The sequence below is a fragment of the Toxorhynchites rutilus genome, chromosome 2, assembly GCF_029784135.1.
Source record: "Toxorhynchites rutilus septentrionalis strain SRP chromosome 2, ASM2978413v1, whole genome shotgun sequence".
Classification (NCBI taxonomy): domain Eukaryota; kingdom Metazoa; phylum Arthropoda; class Insecta; order Diptera; family Culicidae; genus Toxorhynchites; species Toxorhynchites rutilus.
In genome coordinates, this window is record NC_073745.1 from 324827484 (window position 1) to 324847378 (window position 19895).

The window sequence follows — 19895 nt, forward strand, 5'->3', positions numbered from 1 at the left end:
ATAAATGTTTCTGTGATGGTTAGACTCTCTACCCCCATCTCTATGGGGGGGGGGGTTTCTAGCGGGCACGAAACGTTTCTATGGTGGTTCGACACACCTACCCCCTCTTCAAAGGCAAGGGGGCTGCCATACAAATGAAACACAAACTTCTACTTAACTCGAGAACTAATCAAGCAAATGGAGCCAAATTTGGGATGTGAGAGTTTTTGGGAGGAATGTTTCTATGATAATATGACCCCTATGATGGTATGACATCTTGCACGAGAATTGTGTCTGAAAATAATCTGATATTATAATGTCGAGTTTTGGTAGAAGTACTGAAAATTTATTGTAGAAAATAATTTTAAAGGGTAGATAACAAGATCAATCAATGAACAGTTCTGCGATTGGCTCATGAACGGGCGCTTATTAAGAAATCGTGGATGTGATAACGAAAAATAACTTTTGGGCGGGACGAAGTTTGCCGGGTCAGCTAGTTGTTTAGAAATCCATACAACTGATCTATTCATAAATATAAATGTTTCCACTTGTTCACATTCACTCTATTCTGCGTCCTTACAGATGAACAACAATATGCTTGGTTCGCCTACGGTAAGAAAACGACGGAGAGAAGTGGCACTAAATTATAGAATTCTTCTTCGAAAACGCATGCATCGATCACAGCAGCACCACCCTCCTTGTCAAGTCCCTGTCCTCACAACTACGTACAAACGTAAGTACACTCAGCAGCACTCGAGATTACATCCAATCTTCCACACTGAATATGAACAGAATGACACATTATTATTTACATATCCCCTGCCTACCATTTTGATTGATGCTAGATCAGTTGTTGTAAGTCTATTGTTTTAGAACTAATCATAGTCCTCTATCAACAAATGACGTTTCCATGTTCCAAAGTGTCCCAGAAGTGTTCGTTAAAGGTTTTACCGGATGGTGTGTTTTGTATACTTTGAAAAAAAAAAGTTAGAAATTATACTAAATCTGAACCTACATTATCTTTTGCATAATTTTTTTTTCATTACTTTTTCCCATTACGTTGTCAAGATTTCATTGTTCATTTCGGAAACAAATCCTTAAAAGTTGTATTTGTTAAAAGATTTGCTTCTGTGTTATTCAAAGGGAGCTGTCATTTACTTTTCTGATAAGACTTTGACAGACTTCCGAATAATTCAACAATGTCTAGAATTGATATAATTTTACAATGTTTACTTGAAACCCACTCATCCCGGAGACGTGTACATGGAGAACATTCATTCGAATTCTATCAACCCAAAGATTCCCGAGTTCTAAAGTTCTAAAATAAGATTATGTTTTTCAAAATCTCCTGATAATCCATTATTATAGAATAACCATTTCCACGTCCAAGCAACAATCATTAAGTGATAGAGATCCACCCTATTTCTATCGTCCGTACACGCTCTGCTGTATACAACGGAAACATAGGACTATTTGTGCTATTAATAACGCAACAATGGATCTTAAACGGTCCCGCTCTATGGTCTAACTGTGAACAGTGGAGTATTTTCACGACGAACAGGCGATATTGTGTTGTTTGGGATAAAATAAATATGTTCATGTCTAAATCAAATAAACGAAAGGTTACATCTCCTGATAATAAATAAAACTATTTCAATACCACGTTTCATGAAGGTAAAATTATGTTGCTAGAACTTTATGTTTAAAAAAAATTATAATCATAAATATTAAGTAAATAAAACTCATGGAAACCTTGTTTCATAATTTAATTTTTTTGAAGTAGGTCCTTTCTCTTCCTTCACAATTGACGCTTCCTTATCAGCAACCGCGTCTGTTTGAGACCCTTGAACAACGGACTCCCGAGGTTGATACAAGTAATTGCCAGGTCGCTAGCCGCATTTCTATACAATCCGTTCAGGTTTGATCCACTGGAAAAAAAAAGAAGGTTAACATACTTTTTCTTAATTGAACCATCAGAATCGTCTCATAATTTTCATACTTCAGGTAACACCGGTCGTACCACCACGCGCCCTGATGACGCACCGCACAGTTCCACTCGGGAAACCCGTCGTTATCGTTATCGAACGTGGTGAATTTCTTGCCAAGATGCGCCGAAATACAGTCCACGTCCCCACTGTATTGTCCCAAAGATTTCAGTGGGAATTGCTCCTCTTCGCTACCAACCACAAACGAACTGTACAGTCCAAAGCGATAGGCACCAATAAAATCTGTCATCTCGACGGCCAGCTCGTATGCTGCCGACGACGTAAGGTCATGTATTTTCTGTAGTCCCAACCAAAATTCTCCTCCATCGCTGACATCCCCGAAGCCATCCCTGTAGTCTTGCCAGTTGCGCTGAAAATCTATCGAGCCATCGAAACGTTGCTGAATGACCATCCACTCGCGGTTATCCTTCCGACGGATACACAAGACCGGGAAGGGTTCCGTGTGCGGAGACGTCTGGATTCGGTACACTCCGTTGGTGACCGGGGACGCATCCGTGCAGTCCGTGACTAACTGTGGCGACGCTCTGGTAGTGAAAGAGAAAATTTCAGACAAGTGGTCAAGATTTTCACGCGATGACACTTGCCTGGCGTTGTTGGTTCTGTTGAGACACGTAGCCTGTTCCAGAAGAAGGAAAACTAGGATCAGTACTGCTTTCAAACCGATGGTGATCATTTTGGGAGAAGTCGAATCTATACTGCCTGCAGATCGCTATCACATCATACAGTGCAAGGAACACGCTTATTACCATCGTCTTTTATACCATCACCGAAGAGCAACGATAAGATAAGCAGTATGTGTGGTTCACCGGAGTTCACTTTTTTCCACAGAATTCAGACAAACAAAGATACTAAGAACATTGTACACTTTTTTCAATCAGCTGTGTAAATGTTGAACAAGTCATAATGGCGTGGAAGCGGTGCTTGTAAATGAACAAAAAATAACCAATTTGGGCTGTAAAAAAATTACTTAAATTGGATATAATTTCCATGTGCATTCAGCTTCGGACAATCAAAAGCTCCCCATGTTCACTCATAATCGTTGCAACAAATAGATTATTAGTCAACGATGCTGGATCAATCGTACAATGAAACACTCAATAGCACAAACAGTAAGAGCTCCAATAGAATCATTATAGTTGGTTGAAGGTTGTACACGAAAAAATCCGAACCCACAAAATGCTGCCATTTTTTTGCGTGAAAATTTCTAAATTTCATTTAGAGTTTGTTTAAGTTTAGTTTATTTTCATTTGAGAGTTCATTGAATCACAATCTGACCATCGACATAAAAGCCGGAAGTGGCAGAAAAACATGGCCAGCTGAACCTAAAAGTCAATCGGAATTGGTTGCCCTTTGTTAAAAGTAATTAATTAGAAGTAAATAACATTCAGCCAGACAAAATTATATTTACAATAAATGAAAATGCGTACCTATTTCAATTTCTTTTATCCTATTTGTTCATCTATTTAGGCTCCTTTGCATGTATACATGTCACATGTTCATCGTATCTATACATATTGTAAATCACACAGTCGCCATTTAGCCATGTAGTCCGGGCAGCGGAGACAGTTGATATGAACATTGTTGTGGTATTAATAGCACAACAGCCCGACGTTTCTTGTTGCAAGCAGCAAAGCTTGTATGAATGGAGAGACGACAGAACTCCGACCGTCAATAGATCTCTATCACCAATGATTGTTGCGTGGACGCAATTGATCTATAATAACACACAAATATGATCAATTGTGGGCCCTGATCTCGAAATCATGCCTATTTCAATTATACAGATGTTCCATGCCAAACCGATATAGTGGTTCTCAGATTTTCGTGAAAATTGCTAGTTTTTGTTCTTTATTGCAAAACATTTGACCCGATTTTTTTTTTATTTTTTCATTAGGGTGACTATTTCCATTTCAGGGTTGTCCGAAAAATCAACTTTTTCCCCTTTTTTCAAAAATGACTTTTTTCAAAAATTCATAACTTTTGAGCTACGAGACCGATTCAGATGATCGACATATCAAATTAAAGCCAATCACCTAACCTTTTTTGAAAGAATACCATTCAATAGAAAATTCGAATTCTGCTCTAGTTATTATTGATTGTATTCGTTTTTTATTGTTTTCATGGTCTCGAGGCCAAAGGCGCTATTTTTTTATACTTCTTCTGGAAAGCTGAGGATTTTTCACATAACATATGTCGAAACCAGAGAGGCGTTTCTTTTCATTTTTGAGTCATGATTTTATGACATCACATTGCGAAGGTTTATCCAACAGTGAACCGACAGCATTCCCGAAACAATGAAGTTCTATGAGGACGTCCAAAATTAGGAATCTTATCTTTAAATTTTATTTTCGGACAAAGAAATGAGACGTCCCAACCAACTGTTTCAGTATATTCCAAATTTCCACATCTTCACGCCTGTGTTATTTTTTTGGTAATGAACAAATTCTGAGATCATGTATAAAGTAAATTTTCATGCCTTTCTTTTACAATACTATCTTTGGGACTTTTGCGATATTTCCATGAAAAATACAGGTCAGACTCGATTATCTGAAGTTTTATTTTTTTTTCACTCCGTTTTGTTTCACTTTCACTCCGTTTTTTTTCACTTTTTCAACCAAATATAATTATGATTTGCACTTATTGATTAAACGGTTTTATCTAGCTTTTACCCGTTTGTATGTTTGTGACTTTGTAACTTTGTAGCGCTGTGCCACATTAATGGAAATTTAACCCCCTTCCTGTTGACCGTTTGATCTGAAATTTGGAACACATTTTTATTTCTGGTGTCATTATAAAACTGCCTATTATATGAACTTTAAAATCCAAGATGGCGGCCAGTACCGCCGGATTACCTGGATTATGTACATATTTTCTAAAAATCCCATCAATGTGGGTTTTCCCAAAACCCCATCAATATGGGTATCGAATGAAAAGGCTTGACCAGTAGAACACAGTTATTTATGGAAAATGTAAATCAAAGATGGAGGCTGCTACAAAATGGCGGATTACATATTTTCTCAGAATCGCTTCAATGTGGGTATCAAATGAATGGGTTGGACTAGTAAAACACAGTTTTTATGAAAAATGTAAATCCAAGATTTGCTTTTCACTGTATATAATCGACTCAATTTTTTTTTTCTCATTTGTTTTTTTTGCATGTATTTTTTGTGTTTGAAAATAAAAGAGAAAATTGATTTTTAATTCATCCCCTTAAAGTCAGATAACATTTATCCAGATTTATCCAGATTATCTCAGGAGGTGACGATCATATTTGATGAAAAAAATCCTCCTACGCATATGTTGGAATTTCAACAATGACAGAGTTATAGAAAATTTTTTTGTTTCGGACTTTGTTGACTCAGACTGGCTCTACATTAAAAAGTACGCTACGGAAGACGATTCTGATGCTTTCATTTGAAAAATGAGAAAATTTAGTACAGGATATATTAGTGGAACAACTAAATTAGTGGATTACAATAACATTTTGGAACTGATAACTTAAAAGTTAGTAATTTTGAATGTGTTATTTTTTATTTTATCCTAAAAATTTATAGTAAATTAGATTGTTTCTATCAATTAAATTGAAGTTCTTTAAACGCTCTACAATTTTTTCTTTGAAGCCCAACTTATATTTTTACTAATTTGGTTGCAATATCGATATAAACAATTCCTGGTGAAAATTCAAGCAAAATCTTCGAAAATCACGATTTTTACCCCATCTTACATGTAATAGCCACTCAACTTTACCTTGACGTTGAAAGTTTACATTTCTTCTTGAAGTAAGCCATATGTGAAATATAAAAAAAAATCCAAACTGTATATAATCGAGTCCAAAATTGTATATAATCGAATCACATATAATCGAGTCTGTATATCATCGAGTCCGACCTGTATATCAAATGAAAGGGATTGATATGATTTTTTTTTTATTTTTTAAAAATACAAATACAAAATGGCCGCCAACACAAAATGGCGCCATATATGTTTTTTGTAAACCTCATCAATATGGATATCAAATGAAAGTGCTGGACTAGTAGAACATAGCAGATCCTGAAAAATCCAAATCCAAGATGGCCGCAGTCCCCAAATAACTAATTACTTTTTAAAAAGTTTCATTCAGCTTGACCTGTTTGAATGTTCGTAGAATTAAAGGTGAAAGAAATATACATGGTGTCATCTTGTGGTGGCGGCCTTATTAGATTTGCATTTTTCATAAATAACTGTGTTGTACTAGTCAATCCCTTTCATGTGATATCAATATTGATGGGGTTGTGAAAAAAAATATGGTGCCATCTTGTGGTGGCGGCCATTTGGGATTTGCATTTTTCATAAATAACTGTGTTGTACTAGTCAATCCCTTCCATTTGATACATAAAATATGTAATCCGCCATTTTGTAGTGGCCGCCATTTTGGATTTGCATTTTTCATAAATAACTGTGTTCTACTAGTCAAGCCCTTTCATTTGATACCCATAGTTATGGGGTTGTGAAAAAATATATGTGGCGCCATCTTGTGGTGGTGGCCATTTTGGATTAGCATTTTTCATAAATAACTGTGTTCCACTAGCCCTTTCATTTGATACCCATATTGGCTATTCAATATGGAATTATTATACAAATTATTCAAAACTTCCGAAAATAAAAAATAAAATACTCCGGATAATCGAGTCTAAAATTCCGGATAATCGAATCCCGGATAATCGAGTCCGACCTGTACTGACATATTTTACACAAATTATGGCCAATTGATGGCAAATTTTCAATTTTTAGTTTTGAAATTTTAATCTTTATTCTTTTGTTGCATGTAGAATATCTTATAGACTCCGTAGTTGCATCGATCTGTGTTAGACAGGCGCCTAGAAGCTAGAAGCTGGTACAACGCTATTTTCAGCCATTCTATACCAAACCGATAGTGGTTCCCAGATTTTCGTGAAAATTGATAGTTTTGTTCCTTTTCGCAAAATTATTGCAGCTAGTTCAAACTACGCCAGGAATGTTCCAAATGCCACCATTTGTACATCACTAGTCAACCACATTCCCAAAACAGTATAATCGGTTCCACTTTTTGAGTGCACAGTTCGCATGCACTTCAAACCGGCCGCTTTCCATTCATTTTTTCCCCACCTTCCACGCGCCATGTATCTGTTTTAAAAACTCGTTATTCTCCGAGAGTGGTGTTCTCTCCACTGCGGCTATCATCACTATCGTTTATTAGTTGTGCAAAGTTGAGCGGTATGCAAATGTCAAACGTCACTCTGAAGACCCGGTGTCAGTAGTGGGGTATTTATAGCGATCAAATAAGGATAGGCTTAGTTTCACGGCCAACGATATGTGATACATTGGATGTGTGGCAAATATAAATATAAACTAATAAAGCGGCAGTAAAACTCAGGAAACTCAATATACAGGTGTCAGAGGGCCAGCAACAACCAGCCCGAGTCGAGCTGGCGGCTTCCGTGTTCTTTTTCATCTCAAAAGAAGTGTGTGCATATTTTGTTGCTGCAGCCTGCGAATCGTGTTATGCAAATTGATGATTGTTTCGTTGAAATATGTGTGTGGTTTGGGGTTTTCCTTCGGTGGAGAATTTCTGAATGGGTTTCTAATGAGCAGTTGCGCTATATTGCTATTATGCAAAAAAAATGCAATTGCACTATTCCCGAAACTAAACGTTTCGACAACCACCTCCGTCTGATTCGCTTTGCTTAGTCAGTCTGACTAAGCGGAGCGTAACGAGCAAACATTCATTCCTGACCGCGTGGGAGTTTCATCATTCTGGATGACGATATTTCCATTGTATGACGTGTTCGTATTTTGAGTTGGCTATAGCATCATAACAACACTCGGGCTTAGACCGGACCACCACCGATAGTGGTGAATCACACATATCCAATTGCAGCCAATTTCACTCACTACACAAGCCAAACAACAGCCGGCAACCTTCACAACACAATAACTCGGTTTTACTATCGAGAGAGTCCACCCACGTAGTATTGCAGACGATGACGTACGGATATTGCCGCTCATGTTGGGGCTTCGCGCTCAACGTTTGTTAACAAATTCCGGATAAACAAATCCGCGAATGCGCGATGTCATAGATCAATATTGAGATGACGTAAATCTTCCGCCGGAGCGTTTTGTTCGAGTAGATGGTTCCAACTTCTCGCTGTCAATCGCAATGCAACAACTTTGGTCGAAATAATTAAAATATTGTTCGGTGTTTCATGTTTACCACCGTTTTAAGGTCGGGTGGCGGCGGTTGATTTCCACGAATCGAAAGTGTAAATTCTACGCTATTCGCGCGAATTAATTAGGCATTCCACGAAAAGACTTGCAATCCACACCGCGCGCGCCTTGTACAGCCTCGGTTGGCGGTTCAGATGACGATGCACATTTGCGCTCACACGTGTATGAGTTATTATGGGTGGAATTGGCCTTACAGTGGTGGACGAGAAAAAGTTCAAGTTCGAAGATATGTCAGCGGTTTGAATTGCATTGTGATTAGTCTGTTTAATTTTTTTTCCAACGTTTTCTCGGTCGCATTAGTGTAGACCTTTTTCCTCACTTCATTTCATTCCGCTTCACTTCACTCCAGTTATAATACATTCTAATTGATTTTCTGCGTGTTTTGCTGTGTTGTGGTGGTTTGTGGTTTTTGCTGAGGCCTTATGATAGCATTAATAAAGCTATAGCTTATAGAGCAGGTCGCGTAGGTGTTCCAAGTGAACCGGAGAGCAAGAAAATGTTCATCAATTACGAACCGTTTTATTTGTGTACTCAACTCACTCACTATCACTATCACTATATTATTGAAACCGGGTATGTTTTGAATACATTATTTGCGAGGCTTTCAATTTCCTGGGTTGATTCGTCTCTGAATTTTTTCCTTGGCCTATTTCTCTGGCTCTATTTAACTCGAAGTATTATCCATCGCAAGCTACATACACATTCGAGGGTCGTTTGAAAAGTCCATGTACAAATAAAAACTACCTAATTGTTTGTGTTTTTTTTTTTTTTTTTCGACATAGAGTAGTTCCATGCCAAATCAGCCGAGAAGCAGCAAATTTTCCCGTCTTTTTATCAATTTGTACCGTATTTTGAGTATAAAGCAAAAATATTTGTATTGATGTCCTGGTTTATATATATCAAATATTGAATGTCCTTGTTGAGAGAGATGCTGTATGTGCAACTAAAATTGCAGTTTATTTTGATGATTCTATAAGAATTCTTCAACATAAAAAGGAAAAGGTATGTTTGATTGATGAGGGGTAGAGTGTTCTCAAAAAATATAGAGACTTGAAACTTTATTAATTTATTAACACTATGACTTTTGTTATAATTTTTTTTACCAATCGATTACGCTTTGTTTCGTACACCAGGCCAGCTTCAGAGAACAGTCCTTCACTGTAAACACTACTGCAAAGTGCTGAATGATAAGCTCTAGCAAACTTTGTCTACCCCCAATTGGCAAGGTTTGTTAGAACTTAATATTCAGCACTACTTAGAGTTTAATGACCACCAACCTTAAGTGACCAAACGTGATTGCGGACGATACAAAATGTTTTCGCATATCAGTGGATTTCGTTAGAAATTCAGAGACGAATCAACTGCAAAGTTTAGAGCCTCTTAAAAACAAAGAAGTGAAGTGAAGAAGTTAGCAATGGGATTTTTTTCCTAAACGCGACGCTGACTATCATTTTCATTTGCCACTTCGTTTAAACAGTTCCAAAAGGTGTCGTGAGCTTTCTTGTAAGGTTTAATTCAGTTTCGTCTCTTTTGCTTCGTTTGATTTGATTTGAAATGGAGTAAGTGCATCCTCTTCCACATTATCATCCCTGAAGAGTCATTTTTTTCAATTTTGAATAAATAGTTTTGATTGATGTTCTTTGCTTATTTGAAACTATCCAAAACTACCAAACTATCCAAAACGGCCAAACTACTATCCGTTTCATCACTACTAGATTTTCATTATACTACATTTACACTCTCGAACGTTAAAATATCGACAAAAAGCTTCTTTTTTTTTCGATCCTCCGAAATGATTTTGCTTTTGATCTTTGTATCGAACAAAAACGATATGTGTGACATCAGAAAAATTGCCGACTGCTTGCTAGTTGAAGTGAGAATGAGTATAATAAATCGCGAATGGCTTATTTATACCCAATAAGGTATAAAAAGACAGGATTCATTAGCAATATATCCTCTCTTCACAGTGTCCGTATGAACGAACGCTGCATTTGCAGTTCGAGCGATCGCTTTACGCACGCTCGCAGTGGTATATAAAAATCAGTATACCTCACGACCTCTCTCGTTCCTCGGTATAGAAAGCACAGGCCGGTAGACACAGAAATTCACAGAACAAAACATCCAATTTTTGTTGATTTAAACCATTTATGAATCAGGGAATCGTAATGCATAACATATGAAACAATTCTTAGAGAATTTCCAATTCGATTGGTATGCAAATCGTTCTGGTAATTATATTTTTTCAAACATAAATGTTTGCTGTGGTCGTAAAATTAATGGAAATAGAGTTTCAACTCGTTTCAATCCTCCTTATTCCCCAGATTTAGCTTCATCTGACTACTATTTATTCCCCAATATGATTGAATGATTGGTGGGAAAAAGATTTTATTCAAACGAGGAGGCGATTACAGGAATGGCTTTCAGGCTTGAGAGCATCTTATTGTTCGGAAGGGAGTAGGCTAACCAAATAGTTCAGGAATAAAAACGGTATACGTTAACCCAAAAACAAAAATAATTTAGTATTTATTATTTAATATTTTTTTAAAGAATTTTATTGAGAAAATAAAATCGTGAATAAATCCAATCAATCAAACATTTTTAAATAAAATGGTCGCTGAGGTTGACCAACAGAGAGTCCAAACTTTGATGAAAATATCCGAAGAAAAGTACAAAAATTCATCAAATCTGTGACGGAACAATATTTTGAATATTTTTGAAAGAACAATAAATGATCTGTGTTTTGATAAAAACATGTTTCGTACCTTCCACAAATTCAGAGATATATCTGAATGGATCAACCTTTAATCAACAGTATGAAGGGGAACATCATGAAAAAGTTTTGCTTAATCTTCTAGTTGGACTACACTGAAGCCGCCTTTTACGCGTTTTTTTATACGCGGATATCGAAATTTACGCAGCACGAATCAACCGCATAAAAATTCAATACGCTAATTGATGTGACTTTTCACGAAATAAGTAAGGAGATATAGGTATCATGGTTGTAGCATGCAAAAAAAATCATTTAATCAATTGTTAGAATATGGATTGCATCTTAACTAACAATTCACTGTTTGTTAGATTTATACACGGATTTTTAAAATCACCCGGTGTATTTTTATGCGGTTTTACGCGCATTTTGAAATTAACGCGGTTTTTGGAATTTACGCGGCACGCATCCCCCTCGTAAAAAGCAAAATCATTTATTAATAACCTCACTCAAACAGCAATACAACGTACAATTTTGAAAGTGAAATGTACGTTATATCGAAGTTCCCCTTCTTCTTCTTCTTCTTCTTCAATGGCACTAACGTTCCTAGAGGAACTTCACCGTCTCAACGTAGTATTACTTGTGTCATTTTTATTAGTACTTAGTTGAGATTTCTATGCCCAATAACACGCCTTGAATGCATTCTGAGTGGCAAGCTCTAGAATACGCGTGATCACAGTGCAAGTCGGAGGAAATTTCTTTGACGAAAAATTCCCCCGACCAGAACGGGAATCGAACCCGAACACCCGGCATGTTAGTTATGACGCTAACCACTCGGCCACGGGAGCACATTCCCCTGTATGTCTCGAAAAAAGCTACAAAATTGATAAAAATAGGTTCTACACGTAACTTTGTATTAAAAATTCTCATGAATTTTATTATCCGAAGTCTAAGCGTGAATATTATTTTTGAATAGGTTTCTAAACTACGAAGAATATATGATTATATCTAACGTGATTGATAATTTCATTTACGATTTCTTGAAATACTAGTATGGGGAACAAGTAAAGCATTAGTGTCACATCCCTATCGGTCGGCGCTCCTCATCGAAGCAATCTGGATTGTGCAGCCATTGGGAGAGAATGGAACGTCAAGGTGAAAAAATATCATTGTCACGATTTTGCCATTACTATCCATTACCTGAAGAAAATTATATTATTATTGAATTAGAATGCAACGATTATAAGAAATTATGAAGAGGAGAAAAATAGAGACAGAAGGAGAGAATAAGGAAACTAAACGTAAGTGAATTAGAAATGAAGTTGTTTCAGGGAGAATAATATGTTGTCTGCAGGAAATTTTTAATTTTGTGAATACAATACAATATTAATTATACGGAACCCACCTTATTCTTTCATCTAACGAGTAACAATTAGTTTCTCGGTAGCTGGCTGTAGTGATCGATATCTCGCGTTATATCGATCATACACTTTCAAGGCTCGTTGTAAAGGTGACATTTCACATTAAAAAAAATGACTTGCTGTTTTTTGTTTGTTCTATTCTGTTGCGAGTTACAGGGTGTTAACAATGGAGGTCAACAAAGAGAAAAATCGGTACATTTTACGCTATTTCTTTTATAAAGGCTAAAATGCAAGCCAGGCCGCTGAAATTGAATTTGGACCGTTTGAAGCTAGCGATTGACAAGAATTGGCCAATAGAAGAGGTGTTGTGTTCCATCAGGACAACGCAAGGCCACACAACTTCGAGAGCTTGATTGAGATGTTTTATTGCATCCACCATATAGTCCGGACCTGGCACCGAGCGATTATCACCTTTTTCTCGCATTGAAAAACTTCCTGGGTGATCAGAAATTTGGATCAAGATTAGAATGTAGTAGATTGCTTGAGTTTTTCGCCAATAAGCACCACCACTTCTATTGAAGAGGCATTATGAAGCTACCTTTAGAATATATTTTACAACAAATCGGTGCATATTTGACCCAAATCGAAAATCAGAAGCATATTAAAAAAGTTTTGAATTTCACTAGAAAATGGATTATTTTTTCCCCAACCTGATATTTTTCAAACATTTCCGCTTACTCTCGTTTATGATCACACGCAGAGATTCGCGGATGCAGCTCGCAACAACATTCTCTGACAGCAAACAGCACCCACCGCTCAGTTATTCAGTTATTCTCAAATACACAGTGAAAACTACAACGCTTCAGCAAACACGGAAACGAAGAATAGTGAGGGTACCGAAATAGAAATAAAAATTTTGGCGTGTCTAGCCTGCTCTTCATCGCTGACCACGGCGCACTCATGGTACTCCCCCTAAAGACCCTCTGCGCGGCCGGGGCGCCTCACTTTATCCCATCAACTACACACAGAGACACACACAATCCGCGCGCATCAAGAGCGCAGTGACTTGGCTGAACTTGCTTTCCCCGATTACTGCTGCTGCTTTTCACTCGTTCGTTCTCCCACTCGATTGAGAACCAAGATAGCCACCAACAACACATCCACCCTCGTCCAGATAACTAATTGCATTCTTTTCTGCTCCTTTCTTATCATTTCAGGTCGATCTGGAGCCGGAGTTGCACATCAACAGCGATCTAGCCGCCGAAGGGGCGGAGACCATTACACTGTCGGAGCACAATGTTAACCCTGGCATGGTCCGGCTCAACCCCAGGGATTTCGAGCTGAAGAAAGTGCTGGGAAAGGGTGGTTATGGAAAAGTTTTCCAAGTAAGTTCTTTCCACTGACCTCCTCTGTCACTTCTATACAGGGTGCTAAACAATTGTGGTAACAGCATATCGGTCATGAACAGCAGTACATATTATTACGGTCACTCGTTGGCCGGCGAGACTGCATTGTTGACAAGAAATTAAATCTTATCTAATCTCTATGATATGACGTATTGGTTCCCAATGTACGACAATCAACATAGCGCACCTCGCCTTGGATCATCGAAATAATTAATATATGTTTGGTTGACGAGCCGCAAAAACTATGATTTGATTGACCGATTCACTTCTTTTTATGATACACATACATTATCGTCAATTAAAACGGTTGATTGAAAACCACCGGGATATGGATGTTGTGTATTTTATTAATTGCTGTGGGCTTTGTTATCCCCAAACGGTGAACCATCCCAGTAGTCTTTCGGTTGGTCGATTTCAAAATCCATCATGTGCAATAAAACAATCAAATTAGTTCGATTATCGAAAAAATGAACTCCAAAACTGCGGATTTATGCACATGCGCTAAGACAAGACATATTATAGATTCTAGCTCATATTTCTAACAAATCCGGGCTCCAAATTGGTTCATTCCATGAATTTGGCCATGAATTTTGTTTTATTCGAAACACTAATTCCTTGCCATTTTTATTTAAATATTATATCCAGCTATTTTTACTTCAATACTAACTTGACTTTGTCCTGCTCAAAATTGATTTTTTCTATAAGAATATTTTCGAAAGTTTTCTTACGTTCAATTCGGTTCAATCCCAAAGCTATTCGTTGATTGATCTTCTAAATGGATTTCAAGATTGTTGGCTATAATAGAAAAAATCAACAAATTCACGATTACGAACAGTGTGGACATCTACGATAGTGTAAAGCAATTAGGCCTATCAGATTAGCAAGCCCGTAAGCCCTTTCAGATGGTTGAAAATGGAATGAAAATTGTTGGTTGATGTTATTTGAATGCTTAAAAAAGCAGTATTGACCCTTGTTTAATCATTTTCACTATTATCAAACACAATTCTCGTTCAAAATTCTCCAATCACATGCAAGAAACATTTTACTCCATCACATCGTATACATATTTTATACGGAATAGTTGATTTCTCAATGCGTTAACGTAATTTATTTCAGTTGGACAACAAAGTCTAAAGGGTGTGTCACATCAAATTGCATCACGGAAAAAACGCTGTAGAAATTTGCCCAGTAGACCGATCCTTTTGAAAATTTTAGACAGTAAAATAAAAACTATTAAACAACTTTTGGCATTTTCTTTTTATTCATACTTCGAGCCCAAGCCCGTATGCTCGCACCTTCCTCTTTACCCCGTCCATAAGGTTCTGTACAACGTCAGGTTGTAGTTTTTTTTGAACAGAAATCCATTTTCTCTTGAAGTCCGCCTCCGATTTGACAACTTTTGAGTTCTTCCGGAGGGCCTGCTTCATAATCGCCCAATATTTCTCTATTTGGCGAAGCTCCGGCGCGTTGGTCGGGTTCATTTCCTTTGGCACGAAGGTGACTCCGTTGGCTTCGTACCACTCCAACACGTCCTTTGAATAGTGGCACGAAGCGAGATCCGGCCAGAAGATGGTCGGGCCCTCGTGCTGCTTCAATAGTGGGAGTAAGCGCTTCTGTAGGCACTCCTTAAGGTAAACCTGCCCGTTTACCGTGCCGGTCATCACGAAGGGGGCGCTCCGCTTTCCGCAAGAGCAGATCGCTTGCCACACCATGTACTTTTTGGCAAACTTGGATAGTTTCTACTTGCGAATCTCCTCCGGAACGCTGAAGTTGTCCTCTGCGGAGAAGAACAACAGGCCCGGCAGCTGACGAAAGTCCGCTTTGACGTAGGTTTCGTCGTCCATTACCAGGCAATGCGGCTTCGTCAGCATTTCGGTGTACAGCTTCCGGGCTCGCGTCTTCCCCACCATGTTTTGCCTTTCGTCGCGGTTAGGAGCCTTCTGAACCTTGTATGTACGCAGGCCCTCCCGCTGCTTGGTCCGCTGGACGAATGAACTTGACAAATTCAGCTTATTGGCGACATCCCGGACCGAACTTCTCGGATCACGTCTAAACTGCTTAACTACGCGCTTGTGATCTTTTCACTGACGGAGCATCCATTTTTTCCGTTCTTCACCTTCCGGTCGATGGTTAGGTTCTCGAAGTATCGTTTTAGTACTCTGCTGACCGTGAATTGGACGATTCCCAGCATCTTACCGATGTCCCGATGTAACAACTCCGGATTTAGTACGATATCAATGGAGAACATCAGGGATTTCAACTTTTCCGAATTCTCCTGCAAAATATTCCAATTTTTCATTCTGTAATTCTCTTATTCTCTGAGCATACATAAATATCGATTTAATTTCTGTGGTTTCCTTCAACAGAAACTGGACTATATTCATTATCAACGTAAAACTGTTTCATTTCCCATACGAAAGAATGCTCGCAGCTATGAATAGTCTCGTACTGTCTTTCAAAAAAATAGTATTAAAAAGGCATTGGAGAGCACAGCAGTCACGCTTACCACAACTCCACCGTTTCAGTGTTTCAGTGAATTTTTCAATACAACAACGGAACATTGATTTAAATATAAAAATGCTCGAAGCTTCAATTCACTTTGAAAATGGCGATTGTGAATTTTGCTTCAGTGTGAAGAATGAAACGAATGAACGTGAGAAGAAAGGAGCGTGCACGGAGGAGGACTGGTAATTGATTTATTGTGAATGAAAATGGAGCATTATATAAAGCAATCTTGAAAAAGGCTCAACATGAAATGCAGTTGGCTCTTTTTTGTTTGATGATTTGTTGATGAGAGTGACTCAGCAAAACCCTTCTTCCGAAGTGTCAATGATCTGCGGCTTATCGACATAAATCAGAGACTTCAAATAGCCGGTTCACAGGTCCCGCTATGCGAAATTATTCGTTCGCCAAAAATTTCTTCCAATAAATAAATTGTGGCACGTTGCGTCGTCTTGTTGAAACCACAGCTTTTGCACATGATTGACACTTGATTGTGGTAAAAAGCTGGTAATCATGGTCCTGTAGCGTGCACCATTAACAGACCAACCTCTCACGCGCTGTACGACGTCTCTGACGATGCGTGTTATCTTTTAGAGTCAAAGTGGTGCATAAAGGATCCTTGGTTCTTTAAATCAAATGCTTGCTTCTTTCGGGAGTTTTCGCAGCCGAATGATTGTGCGACCTCTTAGTAAGCAAATGGATTTGACTTCAATCCCTGAACCCTTAATCGATTGATCTTCTAATGGGCTATTTTCGATCCTAGAGGTAAACTTTCTAGTTAAAATCTTCTGTAATGCAAAAAATCGATCAAGTAACTTGCTTTTTTAAATGTTTTTCTTCTATTTTTGTAATTTTTTGTTTTATTCTTATTCTTCATTATCTACTAGTTCGTTTTTAATTTTTTTTTCGGGAAATCGCTTTTCACATGTGTATTTTTTCGGTCTTTTCATTTTCATTTTTTCTTCAAACAAACTTTTTTCTTCGTTTTTTATTTCATCGTCTGTTATTTATCTTCTAATTTCACCGTTTACTTTCTCCTTTTCTTGTTTTTTTTTCTATTGGAAGTATTGGGTTGGGGAAAAAGAAATGTCGTATATTGTCAATATATGGCAACACTTAAACATATCTTGTACTTGTCGCATCGGGTCATACTATATGGCTATTTAAAGACGACAATCTGTGCTACAAGTGTCGTTTTGTGGCTGTCGAAGATACACCCCGTACTGGTAGGCCAATCGTCGTGGAAACCGATAAAATCGTTGAAATCATCCAAGTAGACCGGCATGTGAGCACTCGCTCGATTGGCCAGGAACTGGGTATAGACCATAAAACCGTTTGGAACCATTTGCAGAAGATTGGATTCCAAAAAAAAGCTGTATGTATGGGTGCCACACGAGTTGACGCAAAAAATCAAAAAATCAAACGTCTGCGATGCACTGCTGAAACGGAACGAATTCGACCCATTTTTGAAGAAGATGGTGACTGGTGATGAAAAGTGGATCACGTACGAAAACCTAAAGCGAAAAAATGTCGTGGTCGAAGCGCGGTGAGCCGGAGCAAACCATCGCCAAGCCCGGATCGACACAGCAAAACCTTCCTGGTTTTGCTGTGTGTTTGGTTGGATTGGAAGGGAATCATCCACTATGAGCTGCTCAACTATGGCCAGACCCTCAACTCGGTTCTCTACTGTGAGCAGCTTGACCGTTTGAAGCAGACGATTGACCAGAAGCGGCCAGAAATGATCAATAGGAATGGTGTTGTTTTCCACCAGGACAACGCTCGGCCTCACACATCTTTGATGACCCGCCAGAAGCTACGGGAGCTCGGATGGGATGTCCTATTGCACCCTCCGTATAGTCCGGACCTGGCTTCAGGTGATTATCATCTCTTCCGGTCCATGCAAAACGCTCTTGGTGATACTAAGTTGGCCTCAAAAAAGGCTTGCGAAAACTGGCTGTCTGAGTTTTTTGAAAATAAGGAGGGAGGGTTTTTTAAGGGGGTGATAAAAAAGTTGCCTTCTAAATGGCAACAAGTTTGCGGACAAAACGGTGCATATTTGACTTAAATTAGATAATTTTAAGTATGTTAAATAAAGCATCAAATTTCGATCAGAAATACGACATTTCTTTTTCCCCAACCCTATATATGTTTTGAAGGAGAACCCCGGTCTGGAAGTTCGGAAAATCGATTTTTTTTTTGTACTTTTGGGAAGGATTTTTCGTTATTTGATTTCGCTGGAAAGTTATAGCCAAAAGTATGAAGTGATTTTTCATGAAAAATCACTCATTTTTAACAAAAATGGTCGTAATTTTTACAATTTTCAAAAACCCGTATGTAACGCTTCAGGTATTGTCCTAAAGTTTCAAAATATTCGTTCGAATTCGTTCTGCAACACCCCGTTGCTTCAGAACCGATACCACCAGCAATGTATCGGATGCGTAGATGCTGTCTGAAGATCGATACCTTGCTGGTGGTATCGGTTCTGAAGCCACGGGGTATCGCAGAACGAATTCCAATGAATATTTCGAAACTTTAGGACAATACCTAAAGCGTTACCTAGGGATATTTAAGGTTCCCGAAAATGCAAAAAAAATCGATTTTTTCAACCTTCCAGACCGGGGTCCCCCTTTAAAACATTGTTTGCATCCATTGACTTCCTCATGCATTGTCGTATATCAATGACATATAAGTCGGGCTCGATTATATACAATTAATTTTAGACTCGATTATGTACAGTTTTGAATCATTTTTTTTACTTCAAAGAAAGATTTTTTTTCAAGTCATGTAATATTTCAACCATAAGGTGTATGTTAACTGGCAAGGGACCGATGCTGGGATCAACGTGTCAAACAAACAGAGACCAATACATAAATATGAGATTTATATTCTGACTTTTCTGACTTCAAGGGGATGAATTAAAATTTGAATTCATCTGATTATATATGTGTATAAAACAACTAAATTAATTTTGACTCAATTATATACAGAATTTGATTTGTGCTCCCTTGGCCGAGTGGTTATCGTCAAACCTAACATGCCGTGGGTTCGGGTTCGATTCCCGTTCTGGTCGGGGGAATTTTTCGTCGAAGAAAATTTCTCCGTCTTGCACTGTGGTCACGCGTATTCTAGAATTTGCCACTCAGAATGTATTCAAGGTGTGTTATTCGGCATAGAGCATAAGTACGCATAAGTACTAACAAAAAATGACGCAAGTAATACTACGTTGAGACGGCGAAATTCCTCTAGGAACATTAGTGAACATGCGAATATGCTGTAGAAAAAAAAGAGAAGGGAGAGAGAGAGGAAAAGAGTAAAAGAGTAAGAGAGTAGAGAGAGAGAAAGAGTAAGAGAGTAGAGAGAGAGAGAAAGAGTAAGAGTGTAAAGAGAGGAAAAGAGTAAGAGAGTAGAGAGAGAGAACGAGTAAAAGAGTAGATAGAGAGAACGAGTAAGAAAGTAGAGAGAAAAAGAATATGAGTGTAGAGAGAGGAAGAGTAGGAGAGTAGAGAGAGAAATAGTAAGAGAGTAGAGGGAGAACGAGTAAGAGAGTAGAGAGAGAAAAATAAGAAAGTAGAGAGAGAGAAAGAGTAAGATGATAGAGAGAGTTTACTAGTTTAAACGTGTGCTGCAATAGATACGCTTGTGAGATGCGTTGGCAAAAAAATATAAACCAGTTGCCAATCCATCGTGAACT

The 19895-nt window shown here is 38.1% G+C and overlaps 2 protein-coding genes across 11 annotated transcripts in view; one reads left to right on the plus strand and one right to left on the minus strand.

Annotated features, from left to right (window-relative positions):
• Positions 1-19895, plus strand: part of LOC129764418 (ribosomal protein S6 kinase beta-2) — a 122444-nt gene that overhangs the window by 79457 nt on the left and 23092 nt on the right. For 8 of the 10 annotated variants that reach the window (XR_008741135.1, XR_008741139.1, XR_008741140.1 and 5 more), the window contains 2 exons: positions 562-591; positions 13514-13681. Coding sequence is in view for 3 of the 10 variants with exons in the window: in XM_055763477.1 (XP_055619452.1) it covers positions 562-591; positions 13514-13681 (198 nt within the window). In the remaining 7 variants the exon portion in view is untranslated. The remainder of the gene's footprint in view (positions 1-561; positions 592-13513; positions 13682-19895) is intronic. The other 2 variants (XR_008741141.1, XM_055763478.1) reach the window with 1 other exon arrangement.
• Positions 1644-2705, minus strand: LOC129764420 (fibrinogen C domain-containing protein 1-like). The gene is made up of 3 exons (XM_055763482.1): positions 2570-2705; positions 1979-2509; positions 1644-1907 (listed from the first exon to the last, which is right to left on the minus strand). The coding sequence occupies exons 1-3, from the start codon at positions 2656-2658 to the stop codon at positions 1778-1780; spliced, it is 750 nt and encodes a 249-aa protein (XP_055619457.1). The 5' UTR covers positions 2659-2705; the 3' UTR covers positions 1644-1777.

What these genes read in the sequence shown, in the direction of transcription:
- LOC129764420 (XM_055763482.1), bottom strand. Translation starts at nt 2,658, where the DNA reads ATGATCACCATCGGTTTGAAAGCAGTACTGATCCTAGTTTTCCTTCTT. An exon ending in AACAGAACCAACAACGCCAG is followed by an intron (nt 2,510 to 2,569) that starts GCAAGTGTCATC and finishes TTTCACTACCAG; the next exon opens with AGCGTCGCCACAGTTAGTCA. An exon ending in TACGACCGGTGTTACCTGAA is followed by an intron (nt 1,908 to 1,978) that starts GTATGAAAATTA and finishes TTTTTTTTCCAG; the next exon opens with TGGATCAAACCTGAACGGAT.